The sequence below is a fragment of the Salvelinus alpinus genome, chromosome 5, assembly GCF_045679555.1.
Source record: "Salvelinus alpinus chromosome 5, SLU_Salpinus.1, whole genome shotgun sequence".
Taxonomy (NCBI): Eukaryota; Metazoa; Chordata; class Actinopteri; order Salmoniformes; family Salmonidae; genus Salvelinus; species Salvelinus alpinus.
In genome coordinates, this window is record NC_092090.1 from 49,044,327 (window position 1) to 49,068,534 (window position 24,208).

At 43.4% G+C, this 24,208-nt stretch overlaps 1 protein-coding gene across 1 annotated transcript in view; it reads left to right on the forward strand.

Moving 5' to 3' along the window:
• The window catches only part of LOC139575304 (SH3 and multiple ankyrin repeat domains protein 2-like), a 182,972-nt gene that overhangs the window by 51,033 nt on the left and 107,731 nt on the right, over positions 1 to 24,208 (forward strand). The window contains exons 11-13 of the mRNA XM_071400252.1: positions 12,344 to 12,776; positions 16,220 to 16,353; positions 20,735 to 20,848. Coding sequence (XP_071256353.1) covers positions 12,344 to 12,776; positions 16,220 to 16,353; positions 20,735 to 20,848 — 681 coding nt within the window. The remainder of the gene's footprint in view (positions 1 to 12,343; positions 12,777 to 16,219; positions 16,354 to 20,734; positions 20,849 to 24,208) is intronic.

Genomic DNA, 24,208 nt, shown 5'->3' on the forward strand with positions numbered 1-24,208 from the left:
TGGTGTAACATCGACACAGACACAGGAGACAACCACCCACAACGAACACTGTGAAACAACCTACCTAAATATGACTCTCAATTAGAGGAACGCCAAACACCTGCCTCTAATTGAGAGCCATACCAGGCAACCCTTAAACCAACATAGAAACAGACAACATAGAATGCCCACCCAAACTCACGTCCTGACCAACTAACACATACAACAAACTAACAGAAATAGGTCAGGAACGTGACAATATATATATATACTTAAGTATATTTTAGCAATTACATTTACTTTTGATAATTATATATACAGTGGGGAGAACAAGTATTTGATACACTGCCGATTTTGCAGGTTTTCCTACTTACAAAGCATGTAGAGGTCTGTAATTTTTATCATAGGTACACTTCAACTGTGAGAGACGGAATCTAAAACAAAAATCCAGAAAATCACATTGTATGATTTTTAAATAATTAATTTGCATTTTATTGCATGACATAAGTATTTGATCACCTACCAACCAGTAAGAATTCCAGCTCTCACAGACCTGTTAGTTTTTGTTTAAGAAGCCCTCCTGTTCTCCACTCATTACCTGTATTAACTGCACCTGTTTGAACTCGTTACCTGTATAAAATACACCTGTCCACACACTCAATCAAACAGACTCCAACCTCTCCACAATGGCCAAGACCAGAGAGCTGTGTAAGGACATCAGGGATAAAATTGTAGACCTGCACAAGGCTGGGATGGGCTACAGGACAATAGGCAAGCAGCTTGGTGAGAAGGAAACAACTGTTGGCGCAATTATTAGAAAATGGAAGAAGTTCAAGATGACGGTCAATCACCCTCGGTCTGGGGCTCCATGCAAGATTTCACCTCGTGGGGCATCAATGATCATGAGGAAGGTGAGGGATCAGCCCAGAACTACACGGCAGGACCTGGTCAATGACCTGAAGAGAGCTGGGACCACAGTCTCAAAGAAAACCATTAGTAACACACTACGCCGTCATGGATTAAAATCCTGCAGCGCACGCAAGGTCCCCCTGCTTAAGCCAGTGCATGTCCAGGCCTGTCTGAAGTTTGCCAATGACCATCTGGATGATCCAGAGGAGGAATGGGAGAAGGTCATGTGGTCTGATGAGACAAAAATAGAGCTTTTTGGTCTAACTCCACTCGCCGTGTTTGGAGGAAGAAGAAGTATGAGTACAACCCCAAGAACACCATCCCAACCGTGAAGCATGGAGGTGGAAACATCATTCTTTGGGGATGCTTTTCTGCAAAGGGGACAGGACGACTGCACCGTATTGAGGGGAGGATGGATGGGGCCATGTATCGCGAGATCTTGGCCAACAACCTCCTTCCCTCAGTAAGAGCATTGAAGATGGGTCGTGGCTGGGTCTTCCAGCATGACAACGACACGAAGCACACAGCCATGGCAACTAAGGAGTGGCTCCGTAAGAAGCATCTCAAGGTCCTGGAGTGGCCTAGCCAGTCTCCAGACCTGAACCCAATAGAAAATCTTTGGAGGGAGCTGAAACTCCGTATTGCCCAGCGACAGCCCCGAAACCTGAAGGATCTGGAGAAGATCTGTAGGGAGGAGTGGGCCAAAATCCCTGCTGCAGTGTGTGCAAACCTAGTCAAGAACTACAGGAAACGTATGATCTCTGTAATTGCAAACAAAGGTTTCTGTACCAAATATTAAGTTCTGCTTTTCTGATGTATCAAATACTTATGTCATGCAATAAAATGCAAATTAATTACTTAAATCATACAATGTGATTTTCTGGATTTTTGTTTTAGATTCCGTCTCTCATAGTTGAAGTGTACCTATGATAAAAATTACAGACCTCTACATGCTTTGTAAGTAGGAAAACCTGCAAAATCGGCAGTGTATCAAATACTTGTTCTCCCCACTGTATATATATATATAATTATATGGTATATATATATATATATATATATATATAATTATCAAAAGTAAATGTAATTGCTAAAATAAGTATAAGTAAATAAAATAAGTATAAATAAAATAAGTATACTTAAGTATCAAAAGTAGAAGTAAAAGCATAAATCATTTCAAATTCCTTATGTTAAGCAAACCAGACAGCACCATTTGTTTAATATTTTTTTTCCGGATAGCCAGGGGCACACTCCAACACAGTCATCATTTACAAACGAAGCATGTGTGTGTTTAGTGAGTCCGCCAGATCAAAGACAGTAGGGATGACCATGGATGTTCTCTTAATACGTGTGTGAATTTGTCAATTTTCCTGTCCTGCTAAGCATAAAAATGTAATGAGTAATTTTGGGTGTCAGGGAAAGCATATGGCGTAAAAAGTACAATATACTTTTTATGAATGTTGTGAGGCTAAATCTGATTATTTTGTAACCGCGCTTTCAGATTGTAATGGGAACCCAATTCAATTCAGGAAAAACTGTCAAATTCCTAAAATGTTCTTCTTCCTCCTCTCAGCCACTGCTAAAGTGTGCAAAGCTGCAATCAAGGCTGTAAGCAAGGCAAAGGGTGGCTACTTTGAAGAATCCTAAATATAAAATATAATTTGATTTGTTTAACACTTTTTTGGTTACTACATGATTCCATATGTGTTATTTCATAGTTTTGATGTCTTCACTATTATTCTACAATGTAGAAAATAGTACAAATAAAGAAAAACCCTAGAATGAGTAGGTGTGTCCTAGCTTTTGACTGGTACTGCATGTTATAATATCGTCTTCGTATCTCAAAAGCATTGTAATGTGGTTAACATTAAAAATCGGAATGAAAATGATTCAAATCTAAAAGATCAAATTCAACCAGAGAGCACCCTTAGATCAGGACAAAACGCCGCACCTGACCGTTGCACTTGAATCGTTCCCATGGTGAATGGCTAGGCCTGCTACACTATGAAATCATACACTCTTGCAGAGACTTTGCTATTACAATTTATATGGTGGAAACAATCTGTGGGGAGGAAGAGGCACATAAACTCACAATAATACCTTTGTTAGATAACACTGTTCAACAAAGAATGTATGCTATTGCTAGCAATCAAGAGTAAACTGACTGAACGACTCAAAAACTCAACCACCTTATGCTCTCCAAATAGACATTAGCTGTGAAAGCCGAGATTGCCATGTATTGACTTTGCCGGGGGATGCTATTCACAAGGACATATTGTTCTGTCTCACGATTCCCAAGCATGAAATGTCATAGGGGATGTTCAGTCTGCTGCGTGGCTATATTGACAAAAAAACAGATTCCATATGGGATCAAATGGTGGGCTTTTGCACAGATGGGGCTCCATCTATGGCGGGACGGCGTGCAGGCCTCTGCACTCTAGTTATAAATGTGTCTCCCTCTGTCTTATAGACGCATTACAGTATATGATACACTGAGAGCAACTGGTGGCAAAATGTCTGAGCTATAATGCAGCAGGTAGCTTTGATTGTAAACCACATCCACTGCGCGCATGCCTGTTTGCAAAACTATGTGGAGCATGATAATGTTCTATTTCACACCGAGGCTCGGTGGTTATCGAAGAAGAGTGTTGGAAAGATTTTTCGCATTGAGAGAGGAACTGTTGTCGTTCACAATGGATGTCAAAAACACAGACTTGGTTGAATCTGTGAAAAGAAAGAAAATAACAGCAAACAGCATCAGTAAGTGTTCCATACGAGTGATTTCTGCTCAGGTCCAACACTTGGAAGAGCACTTTGGTACCTACTTCCCAAGCCGTTTGACTGTGATCCTGGCTCTGTTGACCTGCCAGTAAGTCAAATCGAACAGCTGATTGAGCTGTCATGTGACCGAATTCTGCAGACAACGCATTCACGGGACACTACGGAGGAGTTTTGGCTCCTGACTCAAAGGGAATACCCTGCCATTTCCCTCTGAGCATTCAAAACAACTGGGAATTTGGAATTGGGAACTCAGAATTCTCTGAGTTCAGTGCGTTCAAGACAACAGGGAAATCTGAAAGAAACAAGTTCCGACAGGGAACAATCGTTTTGAACGGTCATCCAACTCAGAATTCCAACTCGGGAACTCGGGCCTCTTTCTAGGTGTGCGTTCGTAAATTCGCTCTGGCTATCGACTCCGATTTCAGAGCACTCTCGTTTGAGTCTGCCTGAGCACATAATAACTGATGAATTTATGAACGCTCAACACCAGTTTAATATGTCCGGTGTCAGTAAACGTCAAAAAGCGTAATTAAATTGTTGCCAAGAGCACAGTTACAGTCACCAACGCTCTAGATAACATGAAAACAGCCGAACCAGCTCTGCTAGGGGGATTATTTCTGTATTTCAATTACAGTTTGAAATGCAACAAAATAGGAAAAATGCCAAGGGGGATGAATACTTTTGCAAGGCACTGTAACCCGCTTGAGAACATCCCTGTTTCTTTTTACTTTTTTATTGTGTTCCACAGTTTTAATATGCAGACCTTCGTCCTAATCGATGCAGCTTTTTCCCAGATGCTTGAATCTGATCTGGGCATTTATATGCTCCCTGCTTTTGTTTTGCCATTTAGCTGAATGATCTATGTTCTTAGGGTCACTGTACCCACCCAAACATTTGCTGTTAATTACATAATTTTTTTCACATTGTTGGGGTCGAGAGAATTTTCAGATATCAAAATGGGGTCTTGGGCCCAAAAAGTTTGGCAACCCCTAGCCTAAGCATTGTACTTTGCAGGGTGAATGAGTTGAGCAATTAACCGTATATTAATTGATAAACAGTAAATTAACAGATTAAGTTGTGTTTATGGTCGTTCCATATGATTTCAATCACTTTCTGACTGCACCCCTTTTTATTTTAACGAAATCTTCCATACATGTTTGCCCATGGTAGAAGTGGTCAGAAAGGGACTTTTTGGACCTGAATGCCAAAATATTCAGGAGACAGGGGTGGTCACAGTTGACCCATTTTGCATACCCCACCCTACCATGTCATCACCCAAAAAGCTCTCACAGTCTCACACAAGAATAAGACGTTCATCCATGTTTCTCAAACGTCAAATTTCAAAGTTGTTCCAAATGTCAAAGTTGTTCCAAATGTCAAATGTTGAAGTGTTTGGTTACTTTTCTGTATCATTCCAAGGTTACATTTAGGAATTAACTCAACATTCTTAAGGTTAGGCATTAACTCAGAATGGTTAAGGTAAGGGTTAAGGTTTGGGATAGGCTTAAAGGGATACTTCGTGATTTTGGCAACGAGGCCCTTTATCCACTTCCCCAGAGTCAGATGAACTCGTGGATTAAATGTATATGTCTCTGTGTCCAGTATGAAGGAAGTTAAAGGTAGTTTTGCCAGCCAATTCTAACTAGCGTTAGCGCAATGGCTGGAAGTCTATGGGTGTCTTCTAGCATTTGTGCAACTACCTCTAACTTCCTTCATACTGGACACAGAGACATAACAATGGTATCATGGAGCTTATCTGCCTCTGGGGATGTAGATAAAGGCTTTGCCAAAATCCGGAAACTAATGGTTATCTGCAGGGGGAAGGTAAATAGTGTGGGAAATTAAGCTTGGAATGTATTGAGTGCAGGGAAGCGATCACATGTGGCAGGCATTGATAAGGGGAGAGAGCCATGGATTAGTGATGAAGGTGGATCAAGATCAGGTCAGGTCACGTTACGTTAAGGGAGAAATAAAAGTTTATGGCCCGTATCACTTAGTGTCCTGCCTAGCAGGAAAGATACAATGTTTGTACAGATGTGTAGGAGGAGACTCAGCCTAGGAGAAAGGGTTAAATATCAGTGCTTGTGTGAAAATGTTTTTGTCTAATGCAGCTGTATTGACCCTCGGAAGAATACACTTTCAGAGTGTCCGATGAGTTTTTTACTCTGAGAATTAGAACCTAACAGAATCCAGTGATAGAAAGTTGTTTTGGATATTTTTGTTTTAAAGAGATACTTCAGACTTTCCCATTTCAAGTTGACGTTCGACAGTGGGTGAACCAGCGGCCATCTTTCTAGTAGTAATTGGAAGTTAAAGTTTCAATTCAATTGAAATGTTAATGGTGTACCCACTGAATTATGGATTATATTTCTATGATTGAAATGACACCCACCATGTATTCAAGAGGATACTATGTCTCAACCAATTACTGGCACAACACAAACACTTCAGATTATGTAAAATAGAGTCTAAGCTACAACAAGCTTAAAAAATTACATAGTTGTTTAATTAAAATAATATAATAGTTTGACAACCCTGTTTGTAAGCTTTCACATTATATCAAGCTCAATCTTTTTCAGTGATGAAGACATGGATGTCTCATGGTAGGATAGGGTATGCACAATGGGTCAACTTTGAGCACCTCTATCTCCTGAATGTTTAGTCATTCAGGTAACTTTCTGGCCACTTCCACCATGGGCAAATATGTATGAAAGGTTTCGTTCAAATCAGGAGTGCAGTCCGAAAATGATTGAAATCATGTGGAATGATCTTTTAATGAATTAACATCAGTCAATGAAACATTGTCAAATTCACCTTAAAATCCTTATATTTCCAACTAGTCTTAGAGAGAGAGAGAGAGAGCGAGAGAGAGAGCGAGAGAGAGAGCGAGAGAGAGAGAGAGAGAGAGAGAGAGAGAGAGAGAGAGAGAGAGAGAGAGAGAGAGAGAGAGAGAGAGAGAGAGAGAGAGAGAGAGAGAGAGAGAGAGAGAGAGAGAGAGAGAGAGAGAGAGAGAGAGAGAGAGAGAGAGAGAGAGAGAGAGAGAGAGAGAGAGAGAGAGAGAGAGAGAGAGAGAGATGGATGAGTGGCGGTATGGCAGTGAGTGTGCTTTCACACCTCTGCCAGGTGGGGTCATGTGAGCTGCGCTCGGGCTCCCGATTTCCAGCAAGCTAAACTCCATTCGCCGCTGTCCGTCGTACCTGCCGCTACATTCTTCAATTACCACAGTGAAAGTCTTTATTTTTTCCCCGTGCTGTTTTAAAAGGTGCACTGGTTATGCAGGTATTGTGAACATTGGAGTAACATAAAAAGGGGTGAAAATGAAGTCTTTTCTCAATGCCTTAAAAAAGGAAGGTAGGTCTATCACCTTTACGGGTCTGTGTCCAAGTTTTATTTGCTTTTGACTCGTAAATAGATGTAATTCTTTACCTTTGCTGCATTTTCAACTTTCTCAGGGGGTATTTTTATCCCTGCGTGTCACAAGTTCAATCATTTCATCTGCTCCAGAAAGTAATTCTACATGGGCTTTTTTGAATGTGACAATTATAGCTAGGTCTGCGTTGTGGATTCATGCGTGCAATTGTCGTCCTAATTTAAACTAGCAGTAACTATAAAAGGAGATGGTTTTACATGTGTCGTTCTTTTTGGGCTAGAGGTTCTTTAACATGCAGGATAGATATAGGTTATGTCATAGATTAAATGTTGGCACGCATTTGAGTGGTTTCCAAATAAATGTGTTATGATTCAGTCTTCTACAAAAGGTATTTATAGTCTCCTTCACCAATCACCTACCGTATGTAGATTATAGCCAGTGAGAGGACACACGGTGTATCTGTCTTTCTCCTGGTTCACGGGGGAGAAAACACACCCACCAAAATGAGTGGATGACTTACGTCACCAAAACGGCTCTGCCGGGTGCATTATGGATCCATCTGCCTGTGTGTGAAAACAGTTGGTTCTTTAACCCTTTACTTCCAGCTGACAGACTATTTCTCAATGAGATTTACTAAAAATTGATATATGAGTACAGCATTTTTTACTTTTATTTCAAAGCTTTGGATAGTTCCATTGGAAGGCTACATTATGTCAAATCCCTTGGTTGCAAGACACTGACCAGAGCTGATCACTCATTTCCCTTTGACCTTAGTTGTCTTAGTATTAGGGAGCAGCAGTAAATTATATAGATCACACTGATTGCTTTCCTCTCTTATATAAGACAGCTCTGGATGTTTGTCATCTTCTTTTCCTTGCTTCTCTATTCCTGCAGAGGGAATATGTGCTTATTACATGCCACAATTGAGAGCACAATTAAGAGCTGTGCGTGCGTGTGCATGTGTGCATGTGTGCATGTGTGCACGCATATGTCTGCATACTTGCATGTACAGTGCCTTGCAAAACTATTCACCCCCCTTGCTGTTTTTCCTATTTTGTTGCATTACAACCTGTAATTGAAATAGATTTTTATTTGGATTTCTTGTAACGGACATACACAAAATAGTCCAAATTGGTGAAGTGAAATGAAAAAAATTACTTGTTTCAAAAAATGCAAAAAAAATTAAAACGGAAAAGTGGTCCGTGCATATGTATTCACCCGCTTTGCTATGAAGCCCCTAAATAAGATCTGGTGAAACCAGTTACCTTCAGAAGTCACATAATTAGTCAAATAAAGTCCACCTGTGTGCAATCTAAGTGTCACATGATCTGTCACATGATCTCAGTATATATATACACCTGTTCTGAAAGGCCCCAGAGTCCGCAACACCACTAAGCAAGATGCACCACCAAGCAAGCGGCACCATGAAGACCAAGGAGCTCTCCAAACAGGTCAGGGACAAAGTTGTGGAGAAGTACAGATCAGGGTTGGGTTATAAAAAAATATCCAAAACTTTGAACATCCCACGGAGCACTATTCAATCCATTATTAAAAAATGGAAAGAATATGGCACCAGAACAAACCTGCCAAGAGAAGGCTGCCCACCAAAACTCACAGACCAGGCAAGGAGGGCATTAATCAGAGAGGCAACAAAGAGAACAAAGATAACCCTGAAGGAGCTGCAAAGCTCCACAGCGGAGATTGGAGTATCTGTCCATAGGACCACTTTAAGCTGTACACTCCACAGAGCTGGGCTTTACGTTAGAGTGGCCAGAAAAAAAGCCATTGTTTAAAGAAAAAAATAAGCAAACATGTTTGGTGTTCGCCAAAAGGCATGTGGGAGACTCCCCAAACATATGGAAGAAGGTACTCTGGTCAGATGAGACTAAAATTGAGCTTTTTGGCCATCAAGGAAAATGCTATGTCTGGCATAAACCCAACACCTCTCATCACCCGAGAATACCATCCCCACAGTGAAGCATGGTGGGGGCAGCATCATGCTGTGGGGATGTTTTTCATCGGCAGGGACTGGAAAACTGGTCAGAATTGAAGGAATGATGGATTGCTCTAAATACAGGGAAATTCTTGAGGGAAACCTGTTTCAGTCTTCCAGAGATTTGAGACTGGGACGGAGGTTCACCTTCTTGCAGGACAATGACCCTAAGCATACTGCTAAAGCAACACTTGAGTGGTTTTAGGGGAAACATTTAAATGTCTTGGAATGGCCTAGTCAAAGCCCAGACCTCAATCCAATTGAGAATCTGTGGTATGACTTAATGATTGCTGTCCACCAGCAGAACCCATCCAACTTGAAGCAGCTGGAGCAGTTTTGCCTTGAAGAATGGGCAAAAATCCCAGTGGCTAGATGTGCCAAGCTCATAGAGACATACCCTAAGAGTCTTGCAGCTGTAATTGCTGAAAAAGGTGGCTCTACAAAGTATTGACTTTGGGGGGGTGAATAGTTATGCACACTGAAGTTCTGTTTTTTTTTTGGTCTAATTTCTTGTTTGATGATTTTGCATCTTCTAAGTGGTAGGCATGTTGTGTAAATCAAATGATACAAATAAATCTATTTTAATTTCAGGTTGTAAGGCAACAATATAGGAAAAATGCCAAAGTTGGTGAATACTTTCGCAAGCTATTGCAAATTCGTTCAAGTACTTGACTCAGTTTGCCCAGTACAATAGAACCAATCAAAGGAGTCGAAAAGTTTGAACTCCATTCTCCCTGGCGGGTAGGAGTGTTGGGCCAGTAACCGAAAGGTTGCTGGATTGAGTCCCTCAGCTGACAAGGTAAAAAATATCTTGTTCTTCCCCTGAACAAGGCAGTTACCCACTGTTCCCCGGGCGCTGATGACGTGGATGTCAATTAAGGCAACCCCCCACACCTCTCTGATTCAGAGGGGTTGGGTTAAATGCGGAAGACACATTTCAGTTGAATGCATTCAGTTGTACAACTGACTAGGTATACCCCTTTCCCTTCCTTTCCTTACATCCAGTTCACCTCAGTTGTGCTTGGCATTGGCCTTTTATTTGTTCCAAAGGTCACAACCAAAATGTTTGGTGAGGATACCTTCAGCCACTATGGTTCTGGCCTTTGGAACAGCCTGCCGGAGGATCTGAGGGCCTCAGAAACGGTAGACACATTTTTAGCCTTAGCCTGCTTTTAGTCAAAATATCTGTTTTATTTATTTTATCCCATATTATATATCTTATTTATGTTTATTTATTTTAATGCATTAGTCTCTCATATCCACTATTATTGTTAATTGTTTTTACTATTTGAATATCTCTTATAGAAAATGTAGTGTTTTATTTGTCTTGATTGGTAGCCTAGTGGTTAGAGTGTTGGGCCAGTAACTGAAAGGTTGCTGGAACGAATCCCAAGCTGACAAGGTAAACAATATGTCGTTTTGCCCCTGAACAAGACAGTTAACCCACTGTTCCCCGGTAGGCCGTCATTGTAAATAAGAATTTGTTCTTATCTGACTTGCCTAGTTAAATGTTTTTTTTTTTACATTTAATTTAGGTGTATTCATAGCCTTTGTGTGTAACGTAATCACGTCAGTGACACCAAGCATGTTCAGCATCCTCCAACACAAATGGATACTGTTTTCGTGCCGCACAAAACAGATGTGCACTAGTATGGTTTACTGTAAGTGTTTGGAATGTGGTTCGTTATCGTTGGGGGTGTGGTTAGATAGCAGTGTGGTCCAGGTTGTGGTCAGGGTATACACTCTTATGGTGAAGTGTTACTTCAAGTGTGGTTGTGGTCAGGGTATGTGTTTGTGATTAAACAGGATGTGGTTGTGGTCAGGTGGTTTGTAAAGCAGTGTGGGCCTGGTTGAAGTTGAGCTAGAATTGATCAGGCTGTGGTTGTGATTTTGATAGTGGTTATTGTTAGGTAGGGGGAAGGTGTATTAAGATGGCTCCAGTCTCTGCTAAAGCCAAAAGCCTGGCTGGCACATACAGTTTCTCTCTCTCTCTCTCTCTCTCTCTCTCTCTCTCTCTCTCAAACACACACACACACTCTCTCAGGTGTGCGTATCAACCCCCGCAGTGTGTGTGAAATGATATATTGAAACGCTCTTCGATGAGGCTAGGGCTAAGTGAGGGCTTTTAGCACTATAGGCTAGGCTAACCTGTGGCTAGCTGTACTGTAGCTACAGTACTAGCATAATATCCCTATAAGACACTTAGCCACTGTGATCATAATCCTAGCATCCAGTCTACTACTGTAAGTCTAAGTTTAACAACAAATGCTAATGCTTGCTCTATTGTTGATCACCTTCTCACATTGAAAACATTATTGGGTCTTTGGTGTGACTGCAGGCTCCTTCCTGCTACTTCCTCCACTGCTTTAATTTCGAGTGGAGACGAAAGTGCCGCAGTTGCACACTTGTCAGTGTGATATTATACTCTAATGCTGAAACTCCGCTGGGAAATAAGGTTCAATCACACCATTGCTGGTGGGGCCGAGGACCTCAGCTGTACTTGGTGCAATAATCATCATCATACTGGGATCATAATAACTTGGATTTTTATGAGAGGGCCAGACAGGGCCATCGAACAATGCAGAGCAGACATCCCCCAGGCAAGTGTGTGTGTGTGTGTGTGTGTGTGTGTGTGTGTGTGTGTGTGTGTGTGTGTGTGTGTGTGTGTGTGTGTGTGTGTGTGTGTGTGTGTGTGTGTGTGTGTGTGTGTGTGTGTGTGTGTGTGTGTGTGTGTGTGTGTGTGTGTGTGTGTGTGTGTGTGTGTGTGTGTGTGTGTGTGTACGTGCATGCAAGTGTGTGTGTTTCAACTGTTTAACAATAAGGGATAGATGAACGCCTTTGGGGAATAAATTGTTCTTGACTGATTCCCATCAAGAAAATCAATCAGACACATCGCCCTACAGGAAGTGATTGATATTCTGTGTTCATGTGTCCGCGTGCGTGTTAGTAAGCAAGTAAGTGCGTAAGTACGAACATGCTTGCATGTGTGCTTGTGTGAATTTCAGTCAATCGCAGGGCAATAAATTAATTATTGAAGGTTATCTCTTGGAGTGCTCTCCATTTCATTCTCTACCTATCAGGTAGGCTAGTCCCAGAACAGTAGATGTGAAGGAAAGGAAAGGGAGGAGTGCTACTCTGTTCCTCACGTGTCTCTCCACCACAAAGTCTAGCTCTCTAAGACATGAACATGAACAGAGAGTGAAATGGCTCATAAGACACAGACACCTATTTGCAAGGGTCAGGTAGAACTGGTTTATCAGATAATCAATGACTGGCCCTCTCTCTTGCTCTTTCTTTCTGTCTCTCATACCCAGTGCCTTTCCACGAGGCCCCGGAATACTCCAAGCGGCGTCGGGTCCCTCCCTCTACCAGCAGCAGCGGTAGCTGCCTGGTGGCCCCCCGGGTCCTGCTGCGCTCCAACAGTGACAACAACCTCACAGTGAGCCAGGGGCCTCCCCAGGACTGGTCCCAGCCCCAGGGACCCCCCCAGCACCACGGATCCCAACACGGAGGGGTCGGACCCCCCACCTCCACCTCTCACCGTAGCCTCTCTCCACAGCTGCTCCAGCAGATGCAGGGGAACCCAAATGGCACTGTGAGGACCATGGGCCAGAGGTCCCGCAGTACCAGCGTGGGGGTGGTCCCGCGGAGTCGGTCCCCGTCCCTCAACCAGCTGGGAGAGGAGGCCTGCAGGCCACACCCGCAGACACATGTACAGACGCAGCAGACTCAGCACAGACAGCCCAGGTCAGTAGGAGGAGGAGAAGCAGCAGAAACACACAGCCATGTACGTAGGCACACACTCTTTACCCACCCACCACCCACACACACATGCATGCGTATGTACATATGTGTGTGGTTGTATGTTTGTGTGTGTGCGCGCGTGTGTGTGCGCCCTGCGGATTAGACCCTGAAGGCTTTATATTGCTGGTGACGTAACCTTGGATCTGCACAGTACTGATTAAGACACCATGCTCCCTGTCCTCCTTGACAGATTAATGCAGACATATGGCACTGTCTTTCATCCACACACTCTGTCGATCACACTCCTTTCTGGGAACAAGAGAGCGAGAGAGAGAGAGAGAGAGAGAGAAGGAAAGGGTGAAAGAATGAGAACAATTAAGCGCTTGACAAAGAGAAACAATGGGCGAGAGGGGGGGGGGGGGGATATAGGGAGGAGAGAAGACATACTGAGTGAAGGAAAACAAGAGAAAGTCAAAAAGGGAATGAGGGGATAAGTGTGTCTTTTGCCCTTACATGATGACAGCCATGTCATTTTCCTATTTTGGATGTTTAACACTGCAACCAAGGATGGGTTGGACATTGGAGTTTCACTTCATCTCCATCCTCCCCTCCAAATCCTTCCCGATCCCATGTCCATCTTGCCTCTGGTCCTCTCCACTTCTTCATCTCCTTCAATCCCTTCTTCTGCCATCCATCAGCCTTTCCTTCCTTATTTCAGCCCCCTTACCACTCATTCCATCATACTCTCCTCTTTGCTCTCAGTCCGTCCTCCACCTCCATTTCCCCCTTAAGGCGTCAGCATGCATCGGTTCGGCTGACGCCTAGCCGAACCGATCGACTGTGCTCGAATACTCCCGTAAAAGACCTTAGATTGAAAAACAAGAAAAAAGCGACAATAGTACAATTTGTCAATTTTAAGACGTCAAGTATACAGTATACAAGTATACAATCCAAGTATACAGTTCCTCAAAATAGTCAGAATTTAACTAAAATAACTCAATAAACTCATTCATCTTTAATTTTAAAGTTTCTGCCAAAGAGATCTTTACATCTAACTAAGCTGTTTGGTGTAGGATTTTTCTAGGATTTTTATTCATGAAAACGAGTAGTCTCTTGTTGAATGACAACAAAGACTTTATTGAAGAATCCCTACTTTTGACCAATCACCGACGAGCATATATTACGTAGACTTCGGCTCCAAACTTCAGCTTGCCTCCAGAAACATGTTTGTGTGCCCGAACAGCCGGGGAAAAAACCTCACCGAAGTCCAAAACGAAGAAAAACATCACAAAATGCCATGGTAATATATGCACAAACTCTACCAAACTGTTTCGGCAGGGAAGCATGCGGACGCCTTTATTCTGTCCTCTGCCCATTCCCTCCATCCTACCTTTCCCCCTATTTTCACCAACTCTCTCCCTCCCTCGCTTCTCCCTCTACTCTCCCCTTTTGTTAACCCTCCTCTATCTTTCCATCCATCCTCTCACCTCTATGTTTCCCCTTTCCCTCTCTCCTCTGACTTTTTTGTGCTAGAAAGAAAACAACGCATAGCTGAATCAGAAACTATGGCGACGGATCCTCCTCCTATAGCCTGAGGTTGTGCCTAATTCACGTACTCTCCAGAGAGTCGAGACAAATCAAATCAGATTCCCTCTCTCCTGAAAGAATATTCTTACCCAGGACTTTCCAATACAGAAATACGATGTGGACTAAAAGATCAAATAAGATCAGTATTTGACTCTGGAAGTCTTGCTTAGTATGGTGTGTGTTGTAACCTTAACTGAAACCTGAGGATGCATATTAGCTGCCAAAGCTAATGCCTTGGGCTATAGCTTGGAAGGCTAAGGTAGTCTTCAGCCACCGAAATTACCCAGATTCGTTTCTGCAATCAATTGGGACAAAAAAGGAGCAGCCAACTCTGTTGAACATAACCAACGATGATTTAATCAGGTTAGGTTTTATTTTGTGTGGATGATCCCTTTATACTGAAAAGCAGGCTGAGCACCGTCTGAGAGAGGATGTGTCAAGACAAGTCTCTCTCTCTCTTTCACTTTCTCTCTCTCTCTCTGAGGGCGTCATTGATTAACAGAGTGAACTTACACAGGAGGTTTTAGTCAACACTGATTATGTGCCCAATCATCTGGAGACTCCTTTGTTTATTCTCCTCTTTTCCCTGTCCTTTCCCATTGTTGTCACTGATCTAGAGGGATCAATGGAGTTGGTGAAAGCAATACGATGGAACCTTCTTGGCCCATATTTCCCAAATGTAGCGTTTAGAACTGACGCCATTTGGAAGTCTTTGCATTTGATGGTACATTCTTTATCTCTATTTATGATTTGGAAAGTCATGACCCCTGGCTTTCCCCTAAGAGTGTGTGTGTGTGTGTGTGTGTGTGTGTGTGTGTGTGTGTGTGTGTGTGTGTGTGTGTGTGTGTGTGTGTGTGTGTGTGTGTGTGTGTGTGTGTGTGTGTGTGTGTGTGTGTGTGTGTGTGTGTGTGTGTGTGTGTGTGTGTGTGTGTGTGTGTGTGTGTGTGGATCTGGAATGGGGCTAGATCTCCATAGGCTCAGGGTTGAGGAGAGGAGTGGTGTCCAGGATAAGGTGACCCACTTACCTTGTCTCTCTCAGTCCTCCCTCTTTCTCTCTCTCTCTCTCTCTCTCTCTCTCTCTCTCTCTCTCTCTCTCTCTCTCTGACAATCACTCTCATTCTATCCCACCCTCTCACTGTCTCTTAATCTCTGTATGACTATGTTTGAATACTTACAATGCTGCTGTTGCTGGGGCTTACCACCAAGTGGCGCTCCAATACAATACTCTAACAGATCAACCCAGACACCAATGGATACGCAACATTAGGTCCATCTCAGTTGTGTAGTAAACTTGTGTTTTCATCTGTAGTTGGACTCAAGCAAATGTACATGTGTGCTTGTTCTTCTCCTTTGGTTATGCTGGCGAGGTTTTGGCGGGTACACTCACAAAAAAATTCAGATCTGAGACTTTCTGTAGGAAATGTATCAATTGCGTCTCAGAAAGGTAAGGACATACTCTCTCTCTTTTCCCTGTTTTGGGATGTCTTTCTGCTTGTGCTGTGGGTGAACCCAGTGTCCTCTCTTCCCTACCCAGAGGACACTGCAGGGATCCGCGATACTTCAGCTTCCATCCTGCCCCATTTACAAGCTCCATAATTCAGACACTTCTGTTTCTCTTAAGGACAGCGGTGTAACTTAAGAGTTTGCAATATATACTGTGTATACTGTGGTACTCTGTCAAATGTGGCATGTACTAATATGCACTACTCCTCTATCTACCTAGTTAAATAAATGTTAAATAAAATAAATACAAAATAAAATAAAATATACCTCCTATCTCCTCTTCTCTCTCGCCCCTCTTCCATCTCCTCTCCTCTCTTCCCTCCTTCCCACCTCTCTGTCCCCACCCTCAGCCCCAGTGGTAATGTGGAGGTGGTGGTGCAGCGGAGGAAGCTGTACAGTGGCGTGCCAGGTAGGCACTTTGTGGTGGTCCATTCCTACCATCCACAGGCCGAGGGAGAGATCACCCTCTACAAGAACGACAGGGTTAAAGGTGAGACGTTAGGAAGTGTTTAGGAGAGAACATACAGATACAATTGTAGTATGCTTAACACTGCTCTACAACTGGATACATTTGGGACACAGATGGAAATGAGCTGTGTACAAAGCTCAATCTGGTTCAACATTTGTTGCGAATGTGGTCCCTGAGAAATAAACTAATGGAGAGCAATAATATTGGCGTCTTTTTGTAAGCACTAACTCCACCATGGCTTGTTGGCCAAAGCATATGGGGGGTTTGGAGGGTTTTTTGGATACTCGTAGAAAAAAGGTTCTGTGGTAAACACAGGCTTAAGAGATCTTACACGTTTTGTTCAATGAGATCATCTCCATCAGCTGAAGCATTTATGTATTGTAACACTGGCGTAACAATGGCGCCGGAGAAGAAGGCTGACGTTTTACGTGTCCCCAACTAATTTTTTAAAACTTATTTTGTACATAATGTTGCCGCTACAGTCTCTTATGGCCGAAAATAACTTCTGAACATCAGGACTTCGATTACTCACCACGGACTGGCAGAATCCTTTTTTCCCTTTAACGAGGCTGACGAGCCCGACGCGAAAGATGTACTGTTTTCTCGGGAACAGGCCCAGATCCCCGTGATTTGTGTGAAGAGGAGGCAGAGAAAAAGGGGACAGACGGCGGGCTGCCTTCTGAGAATTCGTAGGCAATCGAATAAACCCCCACTTCCTTCCATTCTGCTAGCAAACATGCAATCTTTGGAGAATAAAATGGTGTACTCCTCAATGCCATCGGAGGAATCCCGGAACATATTCCAGTCTGTGCTAGCAAAACAGTCCTGTAGCTTAGCATCTGCTTCATCTGACCACTTTTTTATTGATATAGTCATCTGGTGCTTCCTGCCTTAATTTTTGCTTGTAAGCAGGAATCAGGAGGATCAAATTATGGTCAGATTTGCCAAATGGAGGGCGAGGGAGAGCTTTGTATGCGTCTTCGTGTGTGGAGTAAAGGTGGTCCAGAGTTTTTCCCCCTCTGGTTGCACATTTAACATGCTGATACAAATTTGGGGAAATGGATTTAAGTTTCCCTGCATTAAAGTCCCCGGCTACTAGGAGTGCCGCCTCTGGGTGAGCGTTTTCTTGTTTGCTTATGGCGGAACACAGCTCATTCAATGCTGTCTTAGTGCCAGCCTCTGATTGTGGTGGTATGTAAACAGAAAACTCTCTAGGTAGATAGTGGGGTCTACAGCTTATCATGAGATACTCTAACTCAGGTGAACATTGCTCGAGACTTCCTTAGATATCGTGCACCAGCTGTTATTTACAAAAATACATAGTCCGTCGCCCCTTGTCTTACCAAATGCCGCTGTTCTACCCTTCCGGTACAGCGTATAACCCGCCAACTATATGTTGATAGTGTCGTCGTTCAGCCACAACTCTGTGAAGCATGAGATATAACAGTTTTGAATGTCCCGTTGGTAGTTTAATCTCATCGACGGGGCTGCAGTGGAGCAGGTTGAGAGCTTCAAGTTCCTTGGTGTCCACATCACCAACAAATGAACATGGTATTAGCACCCCAAGACAGTTGTGATGAGGGCACGACAAAACCTATTCCCCATCAGGAGACTTGGCATGGGTCCTCAGATTTGGCAAGGGTCCTCAGATCCTCAAAAGGTTCTACAACTGCAACCTCGAGAGCATCCTGACTGGTTGCATCACTGCCTGGTATGGCAACTGCTCAGCCTCCGACTGCAAGGCACAACAGAGGGTAGTGCGAACGGCCCAGTACATCACTCGCGGTGTCAGAGGAAGGCCCTAAAAATTATCTCCAGCCTCCCTAGTCATAGACTGTTCTCTCTGCTACCACATGGCAAGCGGTACTAGAGCACTAAGTCTAGGTCCAATAGGCTTCTAAACAGCTTCTACCCCCAAACCATAGGACTCCTGAACAGCATTGCCTCCCCCCCTCCCCTCCCCTTCTTTTACACCGCTGCTACTCTCTGTTGTTATCATCTATGAATAGTCACTTTAATACCTCTACCTACATGAGAGCTTCAAGTTCCTTGGTGTCCACATCACCAACAAACTAGAATGGTCCAAACACTCCAAGACAGTCGTGAAGAGGGCACGACAAATTCCCCCTCAGGAAACAAAAACGATTTGGCATGGGTCCTGAGATCCTCAAAAGGTTCTTCAGCTGCAACATCGAGAGCATCCTGACTGGTTGCATCACTGCCTGGTACGGCAATTGCTCGGCGTCCGAGCGCAAGGCACTACAGAGGGTAGTGCGTACGGCCCAGTACATCACTGGGGCTAAGCTGCCTGCCATCCAGTACCTCTATACCAGGCAATGTCAGAGGAAGGCCCTAAAAATTGTTTAAGACCCCAGCCACCCCAGTCATAGACTGTTCTCTCTACTACTGCATGGCAAGCGGTACCGGAGTGCCAAGTCTAGGACAAAAAGGCTTCTCAACAGTTTTTACCCCCAAGCCATAAGACTCCTGAACAGGTAATCAAATGGCTACCCGGACTATTTGCATTGTGTGCCCCCCCCCCCCCCCCCCGACCACTCTTTTACACTGCTGCTACTCTCTGTTTACCATATATGCACAGGTCACTTTAACTATACATTCATGTACATATGTACATACTACCTCAATTGGCCCGACCAACCAGTGCTCCTGCACATTGGCTAACCGGGCTATCTGCATTGTGTCCCGCCAACCACCACCCGCCAACCCCTCTTTACGCTACTGCTACTCTCTGTTCATCATATATGTCACCCTCGTTGACGGAAGAATCAGACCAAGGTGCAGCGTGGTAAGCGTAAATCATTTGATGAACACGGAAAAAAACAATAAACTACAACCGAACGTGAAGGTACATGCAGTGCAGAAAGCAACTACACACAAACAAGATCACACAAACTAAAGGTGGAAAAAGGCTGCATAAGTATGATCCCCAATCAGAGACAACAATAGACAGCTGCCTCTGATTGGGAACCATACCCAGCCAACAAAGAAATAGAAAAACTAGAATGCCCACCCAAATCACACCCTGACCTAACCAAATAGAGAAATAAAAAGGCTCTCTAAGGTCAGGGTGTGACAATATATGCATAGTCACTTTAACTTCTCTGCGCACGGATCCCTTTTACGGGATCATTTTCCTAAACAACCGCTGAATTGCAGGGCGCAAAATATTACTAAAAATATTTAGAATCATGCAATCACAAGTGAAATATACCAAAACACAGCTTAGATTGTTGTTAATCCACCTATCGTGTCAGATTTTGAAAATATGCTTTACAGAGAAAGAAATCCAAGCTTTTGTGAGTTTATCAATCAATGCTAGAACAGCTAGCCCCAAATTAGCATGGTCACGAAAGTCAGAAAAGCAATAAAATGAATCGCTTACCTTTGATAATCTTGTTATCAAAAATGTTATTTTTGTTCGATAAATATTACTTTTATAACAAAAAAACGCCATTTGGGTTGCGCGTTATGTTCAGAAAACCAAAGCCTCGTTCCGTTCGACGGAAATTCCAAAAAGAATACAAGCCTGAAACAATTTCTAAAGACTGTTGACATCTAGTGGAAGCCATAGGAACTGCAATCTAGGTCCTAACCATTGACATACTGTATAAGGCAGGCAAGAGAAAAGCACACACATCAAAAATATCCCACTTCCTGGATGGCTTTTACTCAGGTACTCAGTTCTGTTATACTCAGACATTATTTTAACAGTTTTGGAAACTTTAGAGTGTTTTCTATCCAAATCGACCCATTATATGCATATCCTAGCTTACGGGCCTGAGTAACAGGCAGTTTACTTTGGGCACGCTTTTCATCCGGAGGTGAAAATAGTGCTCCCTACCCTAGTGAGGTTAAGGGCTCGTAAGTAAGCATTTCACTGTAAGGTCTGCACCTGTTGTATTCGGCGCATGTGGCTAATACAATTTGATTTGATTTATTCAAAACAAGCACATAAACCACATGAAGTCTTCATAATTCTTAAAGATAATGTTAACTGGCTGATATTATCTCATACAACAAAACGTATAAGATCTCCTAAGCCTTTGTTAACCTCAGATCTTATTTTTGTTGTTTATCCCAAAACCCCATTCTTTTATTTAAAAAATATAGGACTACAAGCTGGCGAGCTCTATAAACACAGGTACCATGCGTTCCACGAGTGACATTTACTACAGTACATGTGCTGCGTATAATGACTCTCTCTCTCTCTCTCTCTCTCTCTCGCTCTCTCTCTCTCTCTCTCGCTCTCTCTCTCGCTCACCACACTCCCCCCCTCTCTCTCTCTCTTACCACACTCCCCCCCCCTCTCTCTCACCACTCTCTCTCTCTCTCACCACACTACCCCTCCCCTCTCACCACACTCCCCCTCCCCTCTCTCCAGTTCTGAGTATCGGAGAGGGGGGGTTCTGGGAAGGCAGTGCACGGGGCCAGGTGGGCTGGTTTCCTGCGGAGTGCGTGGAGGAGATTCCTGCCAAGCCCAGCGAGGAGAGAACGCGTAAGTCATTAAGCATGCTGACCCAGATATTTGGGAATAGGAGAGTTGGAAATAGTGGTTGGGGAGCTCTGTGGAGGAGGAGGGATGATTTCTGCTCCCTGGATCCCCCTGGTGGCATCCTAGGGCACTGAGACCCACTTTTCCACCCAGTAGATGGGCTCAGCACAGACACTGTTCAGTGTCTACAGATCCAAAATATTTGGATTGGTGTAATGTGGAGGAATATGGAGGAAAGTCCCCTAAGCCCAATTAACACACTAGGTGGAGCCATCAGCATTTTACTGCCTACCAAAGGTGTGTAGGGTCTCGGGCAGACCTAGGCAATTCCAGTCCTCGGGGGGCCTGATTGGTGTCACACATTTACCCCATCCTTAGCAAACACAGCTGATTTAAATTAATTGCATTTTTAACTGAAGATCATGACTGCTGATTATTGGAGTCAGGTGTGTTAGCTCGGGCTGGGGCAAAACTTAATTTACAAAAAAAAACTTGAATTGTAGCATTTCGTTGTTTTTTTGTTCTCTGGTGGCTAGATAGCTAGCTGAAATCGTCCCTTTCTTAAATTAACTCTGGAGGGAGATAGGGATTTGGACTTTACTTTTACTTAATTCTAGATACTGGCCAATGATTATAATGGCGATTCTGATCCAACCATAAATGCATACATTGTGCCCCTGTGGCTGAGAGGAGGTAAGTTCAATGTAGCTAGCTAGATGTAATAGGCTAATTTTCACTTGCTGGGCTTGCGCATCGTTGCCCATGAAGGAAGTTAGGATAGCAAGCAAACATTTTAGCCAGGTAGCCTAGGACAACAAAAACTTAAAGTGTGTACTGTATGACAGACAGACAGTTTCGGCAACATGAAAGAGAGGAGGATGTCATTGGTGTTTCTCTAGAAGTAGGGTGAGTCAACATGTTTTTTCTACTGGCACGCATGGAAACACACACACACACAAATCAGTAACATCAAATTTAGCTTACGTTGATTGGACTAAATAGTTTTTGGTATCTTGTAGTTGTCACTGTATTAGACCAAGCATAGGTGATTTGATGATGAATTTGAAATGGTGTTGGAATAGTCGAGGCAGCTCCCGTTTTCTTTTCGACTTGCGGTAACTGTCTGTGATTCTAAATCAATGCTTGTTTATTAGTCCGAAAATATTGTAAACATTAACTTTCTGGACCATGCTATAGATCATGTAACTGTTTGCTACATGCAATATGCTTTGTGGACCAGGTTGCTCTCTGGTTTTGTGATGAAACAAAGGTATGGTTGAATTTATTCTGCCATTGTCTTCTTATTGTCTAGGCCTTAGGCCTACATACCACGGTAGCAAGGCATATAAACCAGTGGAGGGTGCTGAGGGGCGGACGGCTCATAATAATGGATGGAATGGAGTCAATGGAATGGCATCAACCACATGGAAACCACGTGTTTGATGTGTTTAAAATAATTCCATTGGCTCCATTCCAGCCATTATTATGAGCCGTCCTCCCCTCAGCAGCCTCCACTGGTATTAACTAACAGGTTATAGAGCAAACAATGCAATTATCACAACACATAGGTTGTAATATGGCTTTCTTTCCCTGGCTTGGCTTTCCCAGTGATTGTATCTATGCACCGCTACTATGCTTTGAGCTAGTATGTTACTGTGTGCATGTTCACTGCTGTGTCATCAAAGGCCCTTGGATATATTTGCCAGCTTTGTACTGTATGATCTGCCTCATGACCTTTAAAGCAAGGGGTCTTCTGTGGATTATACACTGGCACAAGTGTGACATCACTCGTGTATGTCATGGTTGTCATTCTATTGCTGATAACCTCAATAATTTCTAGAAAAAATAAAATAATAATAATAATAATTTCTGGAGGCTTAGCTTGGGTTCCTTCCCATTCCCATGCTATTGGTCAATAACCAAGTTAGGCTCCAGAGTGGCGCAGCGGTCTAAGGCACTGCACCTCAGTGTTAGAGGTGTCACTACAGACCCTGGATCGATTCCAGGCTGTATCACAACCGGATGTGATTGGTAGTTCCATAGGGCGGTGCACAATTGCCCCAGCGTTGTCCGGGTTAGGGTTTGGCCGGGTTAGGCTGTCATTGTAAATAAGAATTTGGTTAAATTAAAAATACGTGAAAAAAACAGCATTAGCAATCACTCTATCTGTGCTAGCTCAGTTATTGTGTTGCTAAGCATAGTTCTGTAAACATAACAGAAATCAGTGCTCTGCTTTGTGCTACCCATAGTACTGGAATGGTCTTAGCAAGAGCTAACTTGCAATTTTACTTCTGTTAGCCATAGCAAAGGAGCACTAACATTACAATTACAATTTTCAGACTCAGTGTAGGCTAAATGTTCTAGCTAAAGGTGAAGTGATGTCAAGGAAGGCAGTGATAGTGTGTGTTAGCCTCTCTCTGTCTCTCTCTCTCTCCCTCTCTTTCTACATCTACATGTACACGTGCTCCACGTGAATGGGCCCTGTCTCTCTGTTCTCTCTTCTCTCTGCTACGCTGGGCTAAGCGCTACACTGCGCTGCTAAATCAGCTGTGTTCTAATGTCCTCTGGGCTGCAGGGCAATGAACACATCATGCTCTATCCCCTTCTCTCTTTCTTTCTCAAGCTCTCTTTCAAATGGCCCATTTATTCTATCTATGCCCACTCTCTCTCCCTCACTTTCTGTCACCTTACTCTCTCTCGCGCTCTCTCTCTCTCTCTGTCTATGTCAATATTCCTCTGTTGTTTTATTTTATTTACTCTGTCTCACTCTCAATTAAATTATATTAAATTGTGCTTTGTTGGCATAATTGCATAATACAATATGCATTATCTCTTACCCCCCCTAGCTACTTCTCTCTCTCTCTGTCTGTATATATATATATATATATAAATATATAGTCACGTGTGCTCCCTCTCCGGCCTATAGGTCACTAGACTGCTGATTATTGCGCCCACCTGTCACCATCGTCACACGCATCAGCGCCTAATGACACTCACCTGGACTCCATCACCTCCTTGATTATCTGCACTATTTATGTCACTCCCTTTGGTTCCTTCCCCAGGCGTTATTGTTTCTGTTTCATGTCTGTGCGCTGTTCGTGTTTTGTATTATGTTTCGTTAATTTATTAAATTATTCACTCCCTGAACTTGCTTGCCGACTCCCAGCGCACACGTTACAGAATAACGCCTCACCAAAGGGAAGCATCAGGGAGTGTTTTTTTTGTGTTGGAGGTGATGTCGGGTCCGGGTGTCGGTACAGCAGCTACCAGGGAGGCCTCAGCCGGTTTCGTCAGACTCTCATGCTTCAGCGGGTTTGACGGGCTCCCATGCCTCAGCTGGCTCAACAGTCTTCCATGCCTCAG